General features: G+C 43.7%; 1 protein-coding gene across 22 annotated transcripts in view; it reads left to right on the forward strand.

The window, feature by feature from the left end:
* Positions 1-22,668, forward strand: part of ARMC9 (armadillo repeat containing 9) — a 190,006-nt gene that overhangs the window by 81,028 nt on the left and 86,310 nt on the right. For all 22 annotated transcript variants that reach the window (XM_063595609.1, XM_063595612.1, XM_063595613.1 and 19 more), the window contains 2 exons: positions 5,787-5,877; positions 10,178-10,233. In XM_063595609.1, coding sequence (XP_063451679.1) covers positions 5,787-5,877; positions 10,178-10,233 — 147 coding nt within the window. The remainder of the gene's footprint in view (positions 1-5,786; positions 5,878-10,177; positions 10,234-22,668) is intronic.

Here is a 22,668-nt window from a genome sequence, read left to right on the forward strand (position 1 = left end):
GGAGATGGAGGTTGTAGTGAGCTGAGATCATGCCACTGGACTCCACCCTGTGCGACAGGGTGAGACTCTGTCTCAAAAAAAAAAAAAAAGATGTAAGTAGAATAAGCTTCCCTCTGGCATTTAACAGAGATTAAAGATATAAGCCAGGGAGGAACCCCCTTTTAGCCTGAGAACACATCACCTAGGCAGTTGCCTACTTAATTATTTGTGAGAGTGACCTCTAAGGGATGATCATGCCCACAATAAGGTTTTTCTAAAACCCTGAGATTTCCCTCCTTTCACGTTTATCCTTGAGGAAGTTTTTAGATTGATAAAGCCATTATATTCTCTTTGCATGTAGGTCTCACATGGGTGCATTTGCTTGGCAGAGTTTAGGTTGTATGCCTGCACCCTAGCTGAAAGGGAGGCTAGAAATGCTGAATAATGAAGGAAATAAGACAACAAGGAAAACGTTTCCCACAATTCCTCCACCTTGACATCTGATCATGCATGGTGCTAGGGAAGTGGAGGCAGAATTGATGTCCTCAGCCCTGCTGGTATTTGGTTTTTATTTGTTTATTTTTTTGAGACAGAGTCTCGCTCTGTCGCCCAGGCTGGAGTGCAGTGGTGGGATCTCGGCTTACTGCAACCTCTGCCTCCCGAGTTCAAGCAATTCTCCTACCTCAGCCTCCAGAGTAGCTGGGATTACAGGTGCCCACCACCATGCCTGGCTAATGTTTGTATTTTTAGTAGAGACAGGGTTTCACCGTGTTGGCCAGGCTGGTCTCAAACTTCTACCTCAGGTGATCCACCCACCTCAGCCTCCCAAAGTGCTGAGATTACAGGCGTGAGCCACCGCGCCCGGTGCCTGCTGGTATTTGTATGTGTGTCAGCACAGTCCTTCTGGAAAGCAGTTTGGCAGTTACATGAAAAATCACTAAAGGATCTATCTTTTGGACTCATTCATTTTCTTCTGGTTGTTGATGCACAGAAGAAGAGCTCTATGCATGACAATGCTCATTTCAACATTTTTATGAGGGAAAAGCTGGAAGCAACATAAATATCTAGTAATACAGGAATTGCTAATGAAATTATGATTCTTTTGCTCAAAATATTAATATCTATTGAAGATGATAATTAGGAAAAGCAGTATGAAGCAGTATGGAAAAATTTATTTTACTGTATAATGAGAGATAAAAGCACAGTATCTAAGAATGTGTGTGCTCATGGAAAATGACACAATATACATAAAAATTACATTAGTACCAAATGCTATTATAGTAGTCTTACAAGAATACCTAAAGGGAAAAAGGAGAACAAAATAAATGAATCCCCTGAGGCCCATTTGAACTTTAAGAGCCTGCCAAGGCCTGGGGCTGGAGAAGAGATCAGATAAGTGGAGCTGCCCTAATACCCACTCCCCAGGCCTCCTGCAACTAGGGCTGGAGTCATAGTCAGCCATGGGCCTCTGCCCTGGGGACCCCAACAAACATCCTGCCCAGGGCTGGAGCCGATCAGAGACTCTGCAGGTTATAAAGGCTCCCAGAATCTGGGAAGGCCAGGGAGCTGGGCTTAGAAGCCACTCAGCCCAGAGGAATGTCCAAGCACACCATGGGGCTGCTCTGCTCCAGTGACCCTGGGGCCCACAGCACAGGCCCATGACGCCTGCAACTGCCTCCGCTCTCTCCAGAGGGCTGGGTGCTGCTGCTCCCCACCCAACAGAATGATGTGTATTCCCCACGCACCTGATCCTCCACATTGCCCACTTCTGAATCAAAGTCATTTGCTTGGCAGAATCTAGGTGGTGTGCCTGCACCCTAGCTGCAAGGGAGGCTTGGAATGTGAGTATTCTGTCTGTTGCCTTGGGAAATTAACAGTGTAGAGAACCTGGCTATAAGGCATTTGTCAGCCACAGGTGTCACAGTTGTCCATTACAGGTGGTCAGCCTAGTCACTGTATTCCGTGATGCTCACTAGGTACGGGCTTTGCTTTGCTTTGCTTTGCTTTGCTCTCCTTCCTTTCAACGGGGTCTCACTATGTCACCAGGCTAGTCTCGAACTCCTAGGCTCAAGCGATTCTCCTGCCTCAGCCTCCCAATCTCATGATTACATGTCATGTAATCTCATGTCATGTAATCATGTCATGTAATCATGTCATGTAATCATGAGATTACAGACATGAGTCACCACGCCTGGCCTAAGTATGGGCCTTTCAAAATTAGTGTAGAAATTTTTCATATTCTTGGCCCCATAATTCTACTTCTGAAGCTCCACACAAGACATGAGCAAAGATGTATGTATCAGAATGTTCATTCCAGCTTTATTGATCATAGCGGAAGACAGGAAACAATGACAAGACCTAACATGAGGGAGTGACTAAGAACAGAGGCCGGAAGGTAGAGTAGTTGAGAGTGGGTACTCCTGAGCCTGAGGCTGGCTTCGAATCGTGTTCCGCCACTTCCTAGTTGGCTAGTGACAACTGAAGCTCTCAGTGTGATCGTTTTTCCATCTGTAAGATGAGGATTATTGCAGTACCAAACTCATAGGATTGAAAGCATTGAAGGAGCTCATAATATATTTAGAAGAGTGCCTAGCGTGCAGTAAGCATTGAGAGATGTTAGCTGCTATTATTATTATTATAGCTATGAAAATGTAGTTTATAAGATTTTTATTGAACATGAAAATGATCATAAAGTTAAATAAGAAGCAACATATTATCAGTATGTTCTGAGTTACGTAAAACAATGCACATAAAAGGAAGGAAATACTTCAGAATGTTCCCAATTATCTCTGGGTGGGGGGCCTGTGAGTAATTTTTATTCTTTCTTTTATGTTGTTTGCAAGTTTTCTATACAGAACTTGTGTCACTTTCATAACTAGAGGAAAATATTTATATCTACCTGAAATAGATATTTGAATTTCTCAGGGGAAAATTTCCCTTGAAGACCTTTAGTGATAGAGGATTAGACTGTGAAGCTGGAACGATAGAATGCGCTAGAGAGTTCAGTTGTTGAGTAAAAGTAGAAGTGAGTTCGAAGTTAGTTGTTCTGTGTAGCGTTCAGTGCGTGTTGTCAGGCTCTGGAAGAGATGCTTTCTCTCATTTAATCCCTCAAAGGTCCCCTGAAGGAGTGACTGCGGTTGTGCCCATTTTGCTGCTGACAACATCAAGGCTGAAAGGTGAAATCCTCTGCCCAGGGCCACACGGCCGGCGAGGGGCTACGCACCGTGGTTTGACTCCAGAGCCCTCTGCACCTGTGCTGCAGTATCACTCCAGACTTGGGACTTTCACCTAGTCAGACATCTGCACATGACAAATTGTTTTCTTTAACACTATATATACAAATACAGGCTTCTCTATGATTATCTTTATGGTAGTCTTTAATGATAGCTAGCTGGAAGGAGCAGGAGTTCCTTATTTACTTTTTGCACACTGCTTGTATTCCCATTTTTATGCATCTGGATTATTCACTAGGACCTTTTATTATCCTTCTGTCTTCCTGGACATTGTTACCTGACCTAAATTATCTGAAATGACAAGTTATTACTTTCAGGATAAGATGTGGTTGTTCTATGACTTCTTTCTATAATTTAGATCAGATATTACCTAATGTATGTGATTTTTTAAAAATACATGATATTTTGGCTGGGCACACAACTCACACCTGTAATCCCACCACTTTGGGAGGCTGAGGTAGGAAGACTACTTGAGCCCAGGAGTTCGAGACCAGCCTGGGTGACATGGTGAAACCCCATCTCTACAAAAAATACAAAAATTAGTCAGGCATGGTGGCACATGCCTGTAGTCCCAGCTACTTGGGAGGCTAAGGTAGGAGAGTCACTTAAGTCTTGGAGTTGGAGGTTGCAGTGATCAGAGATCGTGCCACTGCACTCCAGCCTGAGTGATAGAGCAAGACTCCATCTCAAAAAATAAATAAATAAGTAAAAATTTTTAAAAGGGGCTTATCACACTGCTTTTTGCTTGATAACTTTCTCCTTCCTGTGGCCCTTACATTGAGTGGGGGATGGAGAAGAGAGGAGAGACACATTTGTGAGATAGATATAAAATTCAGCTCTCCCAGCAGTGCAGGGCCAAGGCAGTCATTGGTTGGTAACTGTCTCTCTGGTACGACAAGCCTGGCCAGGTGTCCAACTGGTCCCACAGGAGCCTGGGCGCTGCTGCTCCCTCAACTCATGGACAACTTTCCAGAGTCCTTCCTCCCTTCCAGACTGTCACCTCCTCCTCTGCGAGCTTACCCATCTCTGCCTCCCAGCTCAGTGTTACTGTTCCCTGAGGTTCTATCCTAACCCTCTGCTCTTCTCTCACTGCCGTCACTGGGGAACCTTGTTTCTTCCCTTTGCTTCAGCTACCAGATCTCTCTCCTGAGCCACGAACCCCTACTGGACACAGCAAGCACAATCTTGACCATTTATCAAGCATCCACTCTGTGCCAGCCATTGGACTAGAGGCTATTTCTTCAGGTGTAATTTACAAACAGTGAAAAGCACAGGCCTTACATGGGGGAGTTTAGTACATCTTGACGAATGTGTATATCTGCATACCAACACCCAGTTATATACTTTGTCTTTTAAAAATTTCAAGTCAACTCAAATTGTTATCCTCATATTTATAGTTGAAGAAACAGGCTAGATGAAGTTGAGTGATTTGAGTGAGGTCACACATTAAATTCATGGGGGAGCTAATTGCAATTACAATACTGATTTAACTTTTCTAGAAGGTAGTGCTCTGTTTTGGATGATAAGAACTCAGCATGTTCAAAGCTGCACTTGGCATTTCTTTAATTCAGTTAGAGCTATTGATTCCAAACTGGCCTACATAAAAAGAGAACTTGTTGGCTCATGTAACTGAAAAGTCCAGGAAAATGTTCAGGCACAGTTTGATCAGGGGCTCACATGCCACTAGATCCGTTTCTCTGGCAGTACTTCTGGACTCCACTTCCTCTGTTTTGAGATCATTATTAGAAGCACTTTCCCCTCACAGTGGTTAGAGGCCTCATCAGCTCAAGCTGTATGGACTCATTCAAATCCTGCCAGGGAAGAGGAGGGAGGGGAATTAGACAATGTGCTTAAGTCGGTATCTTATCCCTACTTTTCCCTGGAATTCTTTTACCCAATATTGAAAATTCTGGCATCAGGGTATTATAATAAACAATGTGTAGTGTAGTGACTTTATAATTCTTTTACTAGAAAAGGAATGAAATCTGTTTAAAGAGAGGTTCTATTCATTTACTTCTCTAAGCATATGGTTTCACTTCTCAATGATCATATTTGGCCCTAAAATCCAGAAGACAGTTTATAAATTTAGGGAAAACACAGGAAAAAAAAAAAAGTAGCTCCCAGACCAACATATTGCCAAAACTTAAGGCAATATTATGCAGTCAAATTTTACAATAGTTTTTTTTTTTGCTAAATGTGTTATAATTCAGCCAGAGAGTCAATAAAAAGAAAATTATTTCACTGTGAATTATGAAAAGGATAAAATGAATGTTTAGTATAAGCCAAGGATTTTTCCTTCTGCCCTTGTGGGACCAGTTGGACACCTGGCCAGGTTTGTCTTGCCAAAGAGATAGTTACCAACCAATGACTGCCTTGGCCCTGCCCTGCTGGGAGAGTTGAATTTTTGTATCTATCTCTTAAACATATCTGCCTCCTCTTCTCCGTCCCCCACCCAAGGTATCCTCTTCCTCTCCCCAAAACATTATTTTTTGGATTAGATGAGATGACCTCATTGAAAAGTAGTTTCCCCCCAGACACTGAAATGTTAACTGTTACTTTCGCCAATACTTCTAGGGAATGGAAGACATCCTACGCTGCTTCATCAAAGAAGGCAATGCTGAAATGATCCGCCAGATAGAATTCATCATCAAGCAGCTAAATTCCGGTCAGTTTGATGCAAGAATCTTTGATCTATCTTTTGAATTATTCACATTTGCCAGAAAGACATATGGCGTTTCATTCAAGAGGCCTTTAGGAAGCCGGGCACGGTGGCTCGTGCTTATAATACTGGCACTTTGGGAGGCCGAGGTGGGTGGATCACGAGGTCAGGAGTTCAAGACCAGCCTGGCCAATATGGTGAAACCCTGTCTCTACTAAAAATACAAAAATTAGCCAGGTGTGGTGGCTTGGCCTGTAGTCCCAGCTACTCAGGAGGCTGAGACAGGAGAATCGCTTGAACCCAGGAGGCAGAAGTTGCAGTGAGCCGAGATTGCACCACTGCACTCCAACCTAGGTGACAGAGCGAGACTCCATCTCAAAAAAAAAAAAAAAAAAAAAAAAAAAAAAAAAAAAGAGGCCTTTAGGAAGGTGGGGAGACCCTAGTGAACCCATAGACAAAAGTTCAGCCAGGTAGGCTGAGCGCGGTGGCTCACACCTGTAATCCCAGCACTTTGAGAGGCCGAGGCAGGCAGATCACTTGAGGTCAGGAGTTCGAGACCAGCCTTACCAACATGGTGAAACCCTGTCTCTACTAAAAATGCAAAATTAGCCAGGCGTGGTTGCGCATGCCTGTAGTCCCAGCTACTCAGGAGGCTGAGGCAGGAGAATCGCTTGAACCTGGGAGGCGGAGGTTGTAGTGAGCCGAGATTGCGCCATTGCACTCCAGCCTGGGCAACAGAGCGAAACTCCTTCTCAAAAAAAAAAAAAAAGTTCCGCCAGGTAGTCAAGGCCAGATTGTCCAAAGATTAACAATCTCTTATCGTACTCTAGGCATATAGTCAACAAAAAGAACTTAAAAGCAATTACAGAAACCCTCCCCTAACCTTGTAAGTTCTCTTTATGTGGCCTCTCCCTTTCCCCTCCTAAATCCTGCCCCACTATTAAGGTGGCTTCCCAAGGGTCCTGGGGTCAGATAATGAAAGCAAATGCCACTGTAAGAAACTTCATCATTTTCCCACTTTTATTCATTCACTGCAGAAAAACTGATGTTGCCAACTGCAGTGTGGAAGGAGGCAATGTGGTCCTTCTATCCAGCCTCCTCCATTACCATAACAACCCACATCCCATAGTAAGCAGGAGAGAGGAAGGCCAGGAAGCCTGGGATGGGGCAGAGGTGGTAGGGAAAGCTCTTCGGCTGTTTCTGTGGACTCCTGACATCATTCACCTGCCAGAGGTACCAAGCACTGCTGGAATCCGGGGCCAGGTTTGTCACCGAGTCTCTCTCCATGCCCTTCCCTGACACCCAGCAGTCCACATCCCTGCAAGTCACATGCGTGAATCCCTTCTGCACATGAGCAGAAAGTGAAGAGTGAGTCTCAAGAGAGCTGCTTGGCCAAGGCCAGAAGCCCCCAGGTGGCCTTTCTTCTAGCTCAGGGTTCACAGTCTGGCTGTACAGGGCAGTCACCTGGGGAGATGTTTAAATCTTTAAGACTGTACCCCACACAAATTAAATCAGAACCTCTCAGAGAGGGGATTTCAAGCTCCCAGTGGGGGCCTCATGTGCAGCCAAGGGCAGAGCCTCACTGCCTGGGTCGCAGAAACGAGGGTGTCCAAGGGGCTCCCGATCAAAAGGAGGCAGCTGAGGAGAGCAGCCAGGGAGCTTTGAAACCTTTGTCCTTTTTAGGCTGGGTGCCCATTTGCCTTGAATATCTCTTCTTTGGGTTGTATGGAACAGCTATAATTCATCCCAGATTCAGGTGGGCAAAAATTAGAACTTTATTTTTTGCAGTAACTTCATTTCTGACTCTCAACCCTCATTCTGGTATATTGAAAAAAATAAAAATAAGACCTGAACCTCAGTGCTGCCTGAGGTTGCTCTCCTGCCTTCTCTGGGTAGGCCACGGTGTGGGGGCGGAGGATTGTTGCACATCCGCGCCTAGTCATCAGCTGTGCCCAGCCCTCCCAGGCCAGGAGTTCTCTGCATTCAGGCTGAGAATCTTCTTCAAGGCCACCTGTGTGTTTTAGTCCACTGAGATACATCTGTCTCCTTGTCTTCCCTCCTTCCTGGCAGCCAAGAAGCAGGATGCAGGCCCCCTTTACTCTCTGGCCCAAGAAACATCTTTTTCTCTTTTATAAGCCTGGCCCTTGGACCAGCCTGCTAGAGTGGGATAAGGGGACAATTTACACTTTTGTAAGGGATGTCTCTGGAAGAAATTGTGTTGGGCAGAGCTAAACTTTCTAACCCTGGGCATTCTGGAAGGCTTGGGAAATACCTACTTAGTTCAGTAAGTTACTGTTTAAATAAAGAGGGCCTAAAGTATTTATCTTTCTATCTCAAGCACCTAAGTTATTCTGTATCCATAGGACAGTGGCAGGAGCCCGCCACTTTGAAACGAAATTTTACAGTGGTTGAACATTCAGATGGAAGACCAGACACACAAGTACCTCGGGACGTCCATCACCAGCATCAAATCAAAGTGAAACCCAGGAGGAGAGCCTCCATCCTGTCTTCATCCTCAAGTGGAAATTAATAGCAGAGTACAAATTGTTGCTAGTGTACCAGTTCTTAAGATGTGTGAAATGGCATTGCCACCATCTTTATTTAGATTATTGGTTTCCTTGTTCTGTTTCAGTAAACTTGAAAACATCTCTGTGGGTTTTCACACGTCCAAGTCCAATCACAGTCTTCTAGCACAATTTATCCAGTAAAGTTTTAAGGTCTTCAAGTATTAAAATTCAAGTATATTTTAGTGACCTAACCCCACAGGTGGGGAAGGACTGTTCTGGCAAAGCCTAAAGGAAAATTCCAGCTGGTGACATTGACAACGCCGGGTGAGCTGCCAACAGCAACAGCAGGGAGATTTGTCCCCTGGCTTGGGCCTGGACCACAATGTCAGCCCTCAGGGAGGGGAACCAGCACCAGAGAGACAACAGAGGCACCAGCCAGGTCACTGGGCAGGAGCAAGGCAGAGCCCCTGGGAAAGGAATGATACTGGCCATTCTAGCCCCACGTGCGTTAGATATCGGAGTGCGGGCACCTCATGGAGTGTGGACCAACTCAGGGAACAGGATGGGAGACAGTCATCCCAGAGAGGAGCTGAGGTCTACAAGGCACTTCACTTCTCAGGACAGGATTATTCTGGGTAGTGGGATGAGTCTAAGCCAGCAGGCCTTGAAGTTATGGGGTCAGGAGAAGGGGAGCTGGGCAGGAGGAGGCAGAGAAAGAGAAGCGTGGCTGGGCTGTCTGTGGCCTTACAAATAGCCAAGAGTCTTAAAAAAGGCATTTCTGTATTCGAAAATGAGCGGTTTATAACTGATGAGTACAGCAGCACTTCCTGAAGGTGGAATGGTGTATGCTGTTGGTGGATAGGGAAGTTAGTCATTAAACTTCAGCCAGAAAGCAGAGTGGCATCACATCTTCATGCCTGCACAGTAGCTTTCTAGACTAAATGGCATTCACGACAATGCTGCGACCCATGGGGCATGCAAGCCTCAGTGAGCAGGAGGACACTTTGGTGTCCCACTGGCCTCGGTCCAGTGAAGTCAGTGGAGTCCTTCCCTTTAGAATGAGCGTTGGGTTGAGAACATGGGTTTCTACATCTTCCCTCCTGGGAATGGTTTGGTGTTTGATCAAATGTGGGTGCACCCTGCCTGCCACTTTACAAGCTGGGTGCTCTCCTCAAGTATGGCTTTAGTTCCTTCTTTTCTCCTACTTCCCATTTGACTTCCTTCCTTCTTTCAGGCTTTCTTTACCTTCATGTCATTTGTTCAAGAAACAAGTGCTAATAAGAAAGATGTAGTAGGGATAGAGGGAGGGGTAAGTCAGCTGCTCTGTCCCCTGGGACTCACAGTTCAGTGCAGTGGGTGAGAGACAAGTCAGTAAGCATTCATTCATTAGTAAGCAGCAATCTTCCAGAAGTGGCGTGAACTGTCAGGAGTTCTAGATAAAACGCTGAGTGTGTTCAGGGGAGGAAGAGATGGCTGCTGAGCAAGGGGATCAGGGAAGACTTCGTGGAGGAGAAAGTACCAACACCTCTGCAGTGCCTGCTTCGTACCTGGCCCTAAGCCGGGCGCTTCCCTTGTGATGTATTGTGAGGTCCTCCCGACAACCCTGAGAAGTGGCTGGTACAACCCCCATTCTACAGAGGAGGAAGCCAGGGCTCTTTCTTTCTGTAACTCCTTTGTGCTACCAACTTACTGCTCTTTTTCTCATTAAGGTGTTTATGTCTCTGCAGAGGCTGACAGATTCTGTGGACCAAGGCTCCCACTGTTTATCCATTATTCATTGATTCTTTTTTTCTTTATAGAAGAGCTACCAGATGGTGTTCTTGAATCTGATGATGATGAAGATGAAGATGATGAAGTAAGTTGGAGGTTCTTGACACCACATAGAAAACCCACACCAAACTGTTCTCTCTTTCCTGCCTTGACAAGTGAGTCCAGAAATGGAGATTTTTCATTCCTGCTACACTATTTCTCACAATTCTGAGGGTTGGCTAAAGCTCAGCTGGGTGGTGGTTCGGGTCTCACTTGGGGTCTCATGTGGAGAGCCCAGCGGCCATGTTTGAAGACTCCCACACTCATTGCGTTCACAGCAGAGACACAGCATTGCATGTCATTCGAGTTTCATGGGAAGCTGAACAATGACCATTCTTCTGTGTGAGCTTTTGCTCTGAAGGGGCACGAGCCTCGGCCTGTCTTCCTCACCGGTGGGAGTGCTGGGCGTGTAGGCGCCTGGCGAGAGTCTCTGGCGTGAGGGGTGCTGGGTTTAGTTCAGAGCTAATGGAACTGACCAGTTTTCTCTGTTATTTGCATTCTTTTGACTTGTGTTTCCTCAGCTGTGAAAAATCTACTTGCCTGGTGTTTTAGAGCATGAAGGTTTAGAAGTTAATGTATGCGAGTCTCTGAAATGATGTAAAGAATGGTGACTCAGGGACTGTAGTCGGATTTTCAGATGACAAGATTTTACATGGTTTTCCTTCAGATACCTAGGAAGAAAAGACCTGTTGTCCCCTCTGGTCATCCTTGATTTGCCTGCCTTCATTTGCAGGGAGCAGTTACTCCTGCAGTGAATGCTGGAACATTTTCATCTATTTTGGGGGGAGCATTCACTGAAAAAGTGGATGTCAGAGGATGTTTTTTTGTTTGGAGTCGTGGCCTATCAGCTTGTAAAATGTGTAAAAGCCAGGTTTTTGATCACTGATGGCATCAGTTGGGAAAGAGGTATTTAAGAGCCCCTGCCAGAGAGGATGTGCTAAGATCTGCTGGGAGATGCTTCCTCAGCAGGCGGCCTCTGTGGCTGCCGTTTTCTTCACAGGCTGCAGGTGGCATCAGCGGGTACGTGCTCCTGCTGGCTCTTCCTGCCTTGTCCAGCAGTGCAGAGCTTGACCTCCAGATAGGGGTCCTGGCCCCTATCATCTTCTCCAGGCCCCTGTGTTTACAAAGGTGGAGGCAGAGGGAAAAACACCAGCTTGAGCTCACACAGAGAGTTGATGGTGGTAAAATTGGGTTTAGAACAGGAGTCGGCAGACACTTTGTGTAAAGGAAAAGATAGGAACTATTTTAGGGCTTGCAGGCCACACAGTCTCTGCTCCAGCCACTCAATTCTGCCATTGTAACACGGTGGCTGTCAGCAGTACATAAGTGGCTGAACGTGGCTGTGTTCCTGTAAAACTATTTATGGACGCTAAAAATTTGAATTTCATACAATTTTTGCATGTCATTAAATATTTTTTCAAATACTTAAAAACACAAAAATCATTCTTAGCTAGTGAGCATAGGAAAGCAGGCACCTGACTCGTGGGCCATTGTTTGCCAGCCCCTAGGCAGTTCCCGGACTTGGGCAGCCTTCTCTTGATTATAATGAGTCACCACCTTTGTGCCTGGCCCTTCAATATCATTCTAAATGATAGTTTAAATTAATATTTAATTATTTGTTTTTAACAGCTTTTTTTCATTGTGTCCAAAAGTTCGTCTCGAGATCTGTTTTCTTCCCTTCTTGTATCATCCCTTTGGGTTTTTCGGTTTGCTTTGGTTTTTCGTTTTGCTTTGTTTTTGCTATAAATCCTGTTTTTATCTTATAAGGGAAAATTCATTTTGTTCAACTGTTCTAGTTAATGATGAGAACTCAATTTCTGGAAATTTCATTCTGAAAGCAGTTGTCTACTGTAAATGAACAAATACAGAAGTCTTATAATTTTCTGGACTTTTGCTACTCTTTTAAGAGGTTGATGTTTGAAAATACTTGTGATAACTAGAATTTTCAGAAGATTTCTAGAAGAGGTTTAGTTGGAAAATTATAAGGAAAAGATCTGTCATTTGGGCCAAATGGGACTCTGTGATGAACCCCGGGCAGCAGATGGGGGCTCCTTCTCCCAGGTAAGCCTCACTGTGCATCACCGGTGCCAGCCGGGGCAGTCCGGGCACAGCCCATCTTGCCTGGATTTTACTCAGCTTTCACCGGAGGCTAGCATTACGTTTATAACTGTCTTTCAAAGTTGGAGGGAAAAAAGAGAGTGACAGATCTTAGGCTAAAGAAAATTTCTAAGAATCCTTTGAGAAGTAGCACTGTTGTTGGAATGTGGTTATCACTTCCCAAGGTGACAGCGCTGAAGGAGACAGCAAAATTATTTGCAAGGTGTTGGAGTCATACCGTATCTTGCTTAGCAGTGTAAATGTTCTTTCATTTAATATTTAGACCCAAAACACAGAAAAATGAAACCACTGTTTTCAGTTAGCTGCTTCGCGACTCTAAAGATAAAATGGTTCTAATGGGGCCAGGCACGGTGGCTCACACCTGCAATCTCAACACTTTGGGAGGCCGAGGTGGGCGGATCACTTGAGACCAGCCTGGCCCACATGGTGAAACCCCATCTCTACTAAAAATACAAAAATTAGCTGGTTCATGGTGGCGTGCGCCTGTAATCCCAGCTACTAGGGAAGCTGAGGCACGAGAATCACCTGAACCTGGGAGGCGGAGGCTGCAGTGAGCTAAGATCCTGCCAGTGCACTCCAGCCTAGGCAACAAAGCAAGACCCCATCTCAAAAAAAGGGGGGGGCTCTAGTGGGATGGGGCCTGAGACCAGGGTAAATTATGCTCACTCTAAATCACATTGAGCTGAAATCTGCACTCGCAACTTCCACCACTGCTATCCCTGCTTCACTGGAAACTCTCAAGAGAACCCCTGATGCAAAGTCTCGTTTTTCTCTGTAATTTATAATGACTTGATCTAATGTGCTAACCTAACAAAGTTATGTCTGAATATACATACATTTATACACTAAAATTTAAAAAAAAATAAAGGTAGAGCTAGAAATGCATCTTCTGATTTATAGACTGTCTAGGATATAGTGTCAAATAGAAAAAGGAAATCATAAAGTAATTTGACCAATAATTTCAGAAAAAGCAAATGTATAAACACACAGGGCTATGGATTATGTATGTGCCTATGTAGCGGAAAGGTGTGGACATGTACGCCCTCTTTGCTGACATTATAAACTGCAAGGGGGGAATAGGAATAAGGAAGTTTGGGTGAAAAATGCAGAGAGGCCCTGAGGCTCCTCAAGAGAGAGAAGTGAGAATAGGACACGGGGTTTAGTGGCATGGAAGTCAGTTGCTGTGCATTTTTGTGGGTTGATGGAGCAAAAGCGAAATGAATGGATTAAGGGCCAGGTGGGAAGTGAGAAAATGGCTTAAGAAGTGTATGCTGCTCCTCGCCCAGTCTGGCTGTGCACAGAAGAGCAATAGTGGCTGAAGGGGGCGTTTTTGTTTGTTTTAAGATGAGAGAAACCTGAGCATGTTAAAATGCTGATGGAATAGCTCCAGCCGAGAGGGAGAGCTGGAACATTCAAGGCAGGAAGAGTCTACAGGATGGCATCGAAAAGATGGGTGTTTTCATTGTTTTCTAAACCACTTATACTTTCTTGGCCCACAAAGCCCCAGACCCATTTAAACCTCCAGAGAAACAAAACCATCATTAGATCAGCTTGGACAATACACCCCAGGGAATGGACAATGACAGCTGTTATTTAAGGATTCAAATGCATCTCATTTAGCACTTCAGAGAAATGTTGTTACCTGATGCATTTATTTTATATGAAACAGACGTAATATGTTACAAAAGGGCTGTTGGTAAATCACTAAGCTTAGGAGCCTGGTTCCGTTGTTCTCACCCCCAGTGACTCAGGTTTCCTTACTATATATCACAGCCAGTTTCCTTGTATGGCTTCCTTAAGTAGAAATGCAAGACCTTCCTGTGCTATTCTAGAAGACTGATTTTAAGACAAATATTCTCGCCTCTTGACAAAATAGGTTTAAGTGCCAGGTGAGGTCAGCCGTGGACATTTACTTGCTGGTTGCCATGTAAGTGCCAATCATATGCTCAGCAATTTCCTTCTATACAAAGTGCTCAAATCTAAGAGTTGCTCATATATTTACTCAACAAATATTTGAGGGCCTCGAAATAACACTATTGTAGGAACTAATAGGGAAGGGATGCAAAAGAAATCTAAAAGAGTATCTGTGGTTTAAAATACCTCCAAGAATTTCCAGCCTAGATAGGGAAGATCACAGTGATTCTGACAACAGCAGCTCCCGCCTGCTGGCAGTGCCGGGTGCCAGGCACTGTTCTAGGCGCCTTATGGGTGTTCAGTCATCTCCTCTTCTTAGCAGCCCTGTGGTAGGTGCTATTTTTATTCACATTTCACAGATGAAGAGACAGAGAGAAAATAGGTCACTTGCCAAGTTCACACAGCTAATAAGTAACTGATGGGGCTGGGATTCAAATCCAGGTGGTCTGACTCAGTGGTCCATGCTCCTAACCACTGCCCTATATTACCTTCTTGTGAGACATACATGAATGCAAAATAGCAAGTAACAGAAAATAAATATGTGATCACAGATTCATAAAGGTGATAGACACAGGAAGTGCCACAGAAATTCCAAGTACTCCAGGAATACTGGGAGATGGCTGGTGTGGGGTAAAGAGGAAGTGAGATGAGTTGAGGAAGGGAAGGGTGTGGCCAGCAGGGGTGGCATCCTCTAGGGGAGACAGCGCAAGCATAAGCTTTATCCTTTGCCTCTCCACTGCACTCACATCAACCCCCCCAAGAAACCCATGTTAGTGATCTAGTGTGTGCACGTGCTTTCATACTTAAAAGATGCACACACAGAGTACATGGAGGTATGTACTACACACAGATCCATATATACTTTTGTCAGTATTTGTTTTTCAAAATGAGATAACATAGAGATAGAAATACACATACTTCTACACCATGTTGCCTTTTTCTCTTGTTAATGTTTCTTGAAAGTCCTTCTGAGTTAGGCAGTGTAGCAAGTTGATACTTTTTAATGCTATGAATGTATAATTTTCTAGATTTTTTGCTATTTCAAACAATGCTGTAGTAAAATCTTTGTAAAAATATCCTTATTTACCAGGGCTTTTATTTATATGGGCTTTTGCTGCTGGATGAAAAAGTATTTTTTTAATAATAGATTTTCCCAGATTGCTCTTTTTCAAAGGCTGTTAATAATTCAGATTTCACTAGGAGAACATGAAGGAGCCTCTTCCCTCCATCTCCACTAGCAATAGGTGCTGTTACTCTTTTTTTTTTTTCAATGTTTTTGCCAATCTGGATTTGGATTTGCTACATTGTACATTTCCAATTTCATATCCTTTCTGTTTTTTTCAGTTGTGCTTCTTTCCAAACCCTTTTCACCATCATTACAAATGTTTTAAAGATATGTTTTTTCTGATCTCTTTTGCCACAAATCTTTAAAAAAAATTTTTTTAAGTTAAAGATTGAGGCGGTATGTGGTGGCTCAAGCCTGAATCCCAGCAATTTGAGAGGCCAAAACAGGCATATCACCTGAGGCCAGGAGTTCAAGACCACCCTGGCCAACATGGTGAAACCCTGTCTCTACTAAAAATACAAAAATCAGCTGGGCGTGGTGGTGCACACCTGTAATCCAAGCTACTCGGTAGTCTGAGGCGCAAGAATCATTTGAACCCGGGAGGTGGAGGTTGCAGTGATCCAACATCATGCCACTGCACTCCAGCCCGGGCAGAGCAAGACTCCATCTCAAAAAAAAAAAAGTTAAATATATTGGCTTTTATTTTATAGCTCCTGGGTTTCCTGTCCTGGTTAAGGTCTTCCCTAACCCTAAATTTTACATGTAGTCTCCTAGGTTTTCTTTTAAGATTTTAATTTTTTCATTTAAGTTTTAGTTATTAAATATGTTATACATAGGAAAGAAAAACATACATGTTTATATAAGGTTTGAAGTAACCATTCTCCAATTTTTGGTTTCAGGAGCCATTTACATTCTTAAAAATTACTGAAGATTCTGAAGAGTTAATGAGTATTTTGTCTATCAAAATTTTTTAAATGAGAACTTAAATATGATAAAATGTTAAATATTAAAATATTAAATAACTTAAAATGGCAATAATAAATCCATTACATTAATATAAATAAGATATTCTTATGAAAAAATTATTTTTCAAAACAAAATTTTATTAAAAAGTGTAGCATTGTGGGTTTTTTGTTTTTTGTTTTTTTTTGCCAATCTCTTTAATGTCTGGATCAGAAAAACACAATTTGATCTGGGCTGTATCTGTTGTCATATGTTGTTTTGATTGAAGGACATAAAGAAAATCTAGCCTCACACACCTGTGTACTTGGAAAGGGGTGAAGTATTTTCAAAGCCTTTTCAGATAGATATTTCTGCTCAGTATTACTTTAAAACCAGACAGGTAATAGTTTATTAAAAGTTAGTTGCAATGTGGAATTAGAAACCAATTTTAAATATCATTTTTATTGGCTGGGTGCAGTGGCTCACGCCTGTAATCTCAGCACTTTTGGAGCCCCAGGTGGGCGGATCACCTGAGGTCAGGAGTTTTGAGACCAGCCTGGCCAACATGGTGAAACCCCGTCTCTACCAAAAATACAAAAATTAGCTGGGCGTCGTGATGTGCGCCTGTAATCTCAGCTACTCTGGAGGCTGAGGTGGGAGAATCGCCTGAACCCAGGATGCGGAGATTGCAGTGAGCCAAGATCACACCACTGCACTCCAGCCTGGGTGACGGAGCGAGACTCCGTCTCAAAAAAATAAATAAATAAGTAAATAATCATTTTTATCTTGTTAATTAAAATCTATTGATCTATCTTGCATTTTGTTAATTTGATTTTCTGATTGTTCCCTAACAATCAGATGTGCTAATGTATAGAAATACAATTGATTTTAGAATATTGAACTTGTATCCTACAACCTTACTGAATTTATTAGCTCAAAGAGTTTTTTGTTTGTTGTGGGTTTTGGGTTTGTTTGGGTTGTTTTGTTTTGTTTTGTTTCGTTTCGTTTTGGATTCCTTAGGATTTTCTGTATAACAAGATTGTGTCATCTGTGAATAGAGATCATTTTACTTCCTTTTCAATCTAGCTATCCTTTATTTTCTTGCCTTGCCTGATTGCGCTGGCTAGAGCCTCTAGTACAATGCCAAATAGAAGTGGAGAGAGCAGGCATCTTTTGCTTGTTCCTGATCTTACAGTGAACGTTTTCAGTCCTTCTCCATCTAGTACAATGTTAGCTGGGATTTTTTCATAGATCTCATTATAAGATTAAGAAAGTTTCCCTCTGTTCCTAGTTTGCTGAGTGTTGGATTTTGTTAAATGCTTTTTCTTCATCATATGAGATGATCATTCTTTGATTTTTTCCCTTTCATACTATTGATATGGTGTATTTATTTATATTGACTTTCAGACCAGGTGCGGTGGCTCATGCCTGTAATCCCAGCATTTTGGGAGGCCAAGGCCGGTGGATCACCTGAGGCCGGGAGTTCAAGACCAGCCTGGCCAACATGATGAAACCCCATTTCTACTAAAATACAAAAATTAGCCGGGTGTGATGGTGCACGCTTGTAATCCTAGCTACTCAGAGGCTGAGGCATGAGAATTGCTTGAACCTGGGAGGTGGAGGTTGCAGTGAGCCGAGATTGCGCCACTGCACTCCAGACTGGGCAACAGAGCGAGACTCAGTCTCAAAAAAAATAATTATGGCCAGGCGTGGTGGCTCACGCCTGTAATCCCAGCACTTTGAGAGGCCAAGGTGGATGGATCACCGGGTCAAGAGATCAAGACCATCCTGGCCAACATGGTGAAACCCCATCTCTACTGAAAATACAAAAGTTAACTGGGTGTGGTGGCGCACGCCTGTAGTCCCAGCTACTCTGGAGACAAAGGCAGGAGAATTGCTTGAGCCCAGGAGGCAGAGGTTGCAGTGAGCCGAGATCGCGCCACTGCACTCCAGCCTGGCAACAGAGACTGCATCTCAATAATAATAATAATCATTATTATTATCATATTGCTTTTCTTACTTCCCAATTTCTACTGGCATCCTGCCTGTTTCATATTTTCAATAGCTCTTTTACCCATGCAGGATTTTGTATTATAATTCATTGATCATTTGGAAAATATTGGCTTACCAAGTTTTACAGTTTTTCCAAATTTTTTGTTTGTTTGAGACGAAGTCTCACTCTGTCGCCCAGGCTGGAGTGCAATGGTGCAATCTCTCGGCCCGCTGCAACCTCCGCCTCCTGGGTTCAAGTGATTCTTTTGCCTCAGCCTCCCAAGTAGCTGGGGTTACAGGCATGTGCCACCACGCCTGGCTAATTTTTTGTACTTTTAGTAGAGACAGGGCTTCACTATGTTGGCCGGGCTGATCTTGAACTCCTGACCTCAGGTGATCTGCCCACCTCGTCCTCCCAAAGTGCTGGGATTACAGGTGTGAGCCACTGTGCCCAGCCCCAAATGTTGATACATTTTATTATATAACATCAGAAATTGTGTGTTATCAACACCAATAGCATCAGAAAAGCCTTTAGGTATTGGGAAGCTATTGAGCTCACAATGGCAGATATAGGTTTCTCAAAATTCTCATTTTTTCTTGAAAGTTTAAATTGTATTATTGCTGACAAATACTATTGGTTGTTTTCCTTAAAGTGACAGGCTCACTTCATTAATTTTTGAGAAGACATCTGCTGTATACTTAAGTCTAAATAACCATAGTCTGTCAGTTACTCTTTCAAATGAAAATGGTGTTCCTTGAAAAAAGTGGCTTGCAACTTCATCTCACAAGTCCCATTCCTGAAGATAACCATCCGCTTTAGTATAGCAGTACTGCTTTATCTGCCTGTACATTCCAAAAGATGGGCCATAAGGGTTAAGAGTTAATAAAATTAATTCCTACCAGTTCATCAAGGACAGCCTTCAATGAAACTCTATCTACCTGTCATCTATCATCTATCATCATCCCCGTATTTATCTATGGTGAAATACAGTGACTGCTACTAGAGTTTGAGATCGCTGCCTTGGTTTGTGCTAAGGCACCAGTGGTTTTACCCATCATTGCTTTTGTATCATGAGTGCAAATGTCAATGCATTTGTTCCAGGATAAACCATGAAAGTCAATAAAGCATCCAACACTTTAAGTATTTCAGCCAGTATTACTTGTGCTTCGTTGCCAAGTATTTACATAAGAGATCTTTGTGATTAGTGACTGTTGATACTGGAAGATTACAAGCAAAATAACAAATCCAGGCGTAGTTCTGCAGATGAGATATTAACTCAGCATTCACGTTTACAGCTTCATCTTTAATTCGACAGGCTATTGTTTCATTGGAAAGTGACACTAATGTGATTTCTTTTGTAACTTTCCATCCAGCAGGCATTCAGCAGTGGCAGCTGTACAAGGCTATCGTGTGTGTTTCTCTAGCGAAGGCAATATAACTTACCTACCCTGCAAGGTTCTTTACTGGCCGTGTTTTAAAATTTTGGGTGCTGGGGGGAGAATAATTTTAGATTTACAGAAAAAAAAATAGTAGAGAGGATTCCTGTCTACCCATCATACAGCTGCAGTGGCTTTTTAATTTCTAGTTTGAAAAGTGATAAAAAACAAATGTTCAATTTCTCACTTTTAAAGAACTCATCACGATTTAAATAAACTCATCACTCATCAATATTTAAACAAACTCATCTTGTTTAAATAGTCAAATTCTTTTTCATTAAACTCCGAATGATTGGTCTCAAAATTGCACTCCAACTTAACTGACGTTTGCACTCCAACTTAACTGACATAGTTAAATACATTCTGTTACATAAGTTACAATAAGGTAAATTATTGACATCTGTAAAACTGAGGGAAAGACAGCTTTCATCATATTTATTTTTTATTGGCAGTTTCATCCAGCTTCTTTGGAATAGATTCCTCCCTTCCATGAGTCAGAGAACTTTCCCTCCCTTATTACTTCCCTCCTTCTTGCCACTAGTTGGGATTTTGATTGGGACTACATTAAATCTATAAATCAATTTGAGTGTTTTATTCCATGAGCATAGTATGTCTCCATTGTTTTGAGGCCTTTTTATACTGTGCTTCAAATCTAATTTAAATACCTGATACATAAAGACTTGAGTCATTGCCACCTTTTTTTAATATCCAGAATCATTTGGAGAATAATCCAATGTGAATAAATTCAAATGTGAATCATTTGAAGAAGCTAATTGGTAGAGTTAGAACAGTATAATGGCCAAATTAATACTTTTCTTAGAATTTGAGACAATAAATAGAAAAATGTGGCTGTTGGTCACATTAGTGCTATAATGGAATTGTAATGAAACACAGCATGACAGATCCAACAAAGTGCAATCAGAACTAGCTAGACCGGGGCATGGAACTTGTATACATCTCGAGAGCAAGAAGTTAAATTCAAGAAGATGGGCTGAACAAGATAGGAACAAGCTATTTGTCCAAGCAGTCAAGAGTAACAAGATCTTCCAAGTGAGGCCTAAGAACTCAGGCAAGGAGGAAAAAAAAAAAAAGAACTCAGGCAAGGAGACAATAAGAAACAACACGGGACTTGTAATCCACACAGAGGATCTGGGCAGTGAGTCTTGAACAACAGGGGAAGCGACAGTGAAGCTTAACACAAAGCAAGAGTTTTATAATCTTATTCTTCCTTCCCTTCTTGACCAGAGCCACAGGTGGCCTTAGCACGGACGTGGAGCTCTAGGGTGTCTGGCCCAAGGATGGTGCTCAGGGCTGGATCATTGAGTTCCTCTGAGAGTGCCTCTCCAGAGGGCTCCAGTGCAAACCTCAAGGTGCCCCTGGTTTTCCTTTCCCTTGCCCTGGTGTTCTCCCCTCTCCATCTCAGTTTTGCCTGGGAACAGCTCTGCTCCATGGAAAAGACAGTTTGCTGCTCACAGTGCCCCAGAGGCAGGGGCGTGCCACACCACAGGGAGTCACACAAGGAAGCACTGGGGTGGAGCAAGAGGCTGAGAGAGGGGGTAAGTATAGGCGAGGTGGCATAAGCATGCTGAGGATTGTTTCGTTTGGATGAATTTCAGTGGGCTCTCGAGCAAAGGGGCTTTCCCTACTTGTCTGGCACCTAGCCCTGGGGTGATTAGGGCAGGTGGATAATGGCCAGGCGTGTAAGAGCCCAATAAAGGAGATGGTTGGGGTGTGAGCTCTGGATTGGTTGATTTGTATTTGGAAAGCACACTTGGGGGCAAATGTTTTAATATTCCTAAGAGCTGACTAGTTCTGGAAGGGGCAGTCCCTCCAGGGCCAGGCAAGCTCCAATCAAAGCATCAGCGTAGAGGGAATGGAAGACATGGCTAAAACATGAGACCTCCACAGCCTGGCCTCACTGAATATCTAGTCTCATCTCCCTCTCCTCTCGGAAATGGACTCTGGGCCTGAAGGAGTTCCAGGGACCTTACATGGCCCCAAACCCCCCTTCTTGGTTTTCCCACTTCCTTTATCCCATCATTGCTGTCAACCAGGTTCCAGAGCAGGGACAGTTGACTGCCACCAGGCATCTGGCCATAACGTTGACATTGCTCCCCTTGTTATTCAGCCCAATTGACAAAAACTGAAGTCTTTCAAAAGGAACTTTTATTAAAAACTAAAGGAAGAAACTTAGCAAATAAGAGAGGTGTTCAAGCATAGGTTCCAGATTGAAATTGCAGAGCAGGTGACATCCCAGCTGAGGAGCAGCAGGAGCCAAGGCACCGGCCTGATGCTAACCAAGGGGGGTTCACTTTGGCCACAGCTCAGGGAGTGTGGAGGGCAAGGGTGGGAGACAAAGCTGGAAGGATGAATTGGAGCCAGACAGTAAAGAGTGGACACTCACTGAAGATTTGTGAGCCCAAGAGACGTGAGCAGAGCCATGCCTTCAGAGGACTACTCTGGCATCAGTGTTCAAGTTCACTGGGGACCCGAAGAGCTTAGTGCGGCAACACAGCCAGTATTTTCCCAGTGCTTCCGTGTGCAGACATGGGCCAAGAGCTTCCCTGGCTTTCTCCCGTGCATTCCCCTCACCCTTCTGCCGGGTGTGTGCTATTCTTAGCCCCATTTTATGGATAAGAAAACCAAAGTTCAGAGAGGTTCAGAAACTTGTCTAGGGTCCCAAGGCAGTAGCTGGTGGGACAGAGATTTAAGCCCAGGCTGGCGTGAGAGCCTGCAGGCTGCAGCGGCAGTGGGGCTGAGCTTGGCTGATGGCAGAGGGTGCTCCTGGAGGTGGGACCTGCAGGAGTTGGGAACTCACGAGCCATGACATGAGTAACCAAAGGCTGGTAACCTTGGACCCTAGGTAGCTGGGAGGATGGCGATGCCATTAACAATACGGGGAACACAGGCTGGGGGTAAGAGCAGATCATGTGTAGGGCGAAACTAGATTTTGCACGTGTCAGGAGGCACAACAAGATGATGTGGCTAGAACGGAAAATGATAGGGCATAGA

This window comes from Pan paniscus, chromosome 13, assembly GCF_029289425.2.
Source record: "Pan paniscus chromosome 13, NHGRI_mPanPan1-v2.0_pri, whole genome shotgun sequence".
NCBI classification, from domain to species: domain Eukaryota; kingdom Metazoa; phylum Chordata; class Mammalia; order Primates; family Hominidae; genus Pan; species Pan paniscus.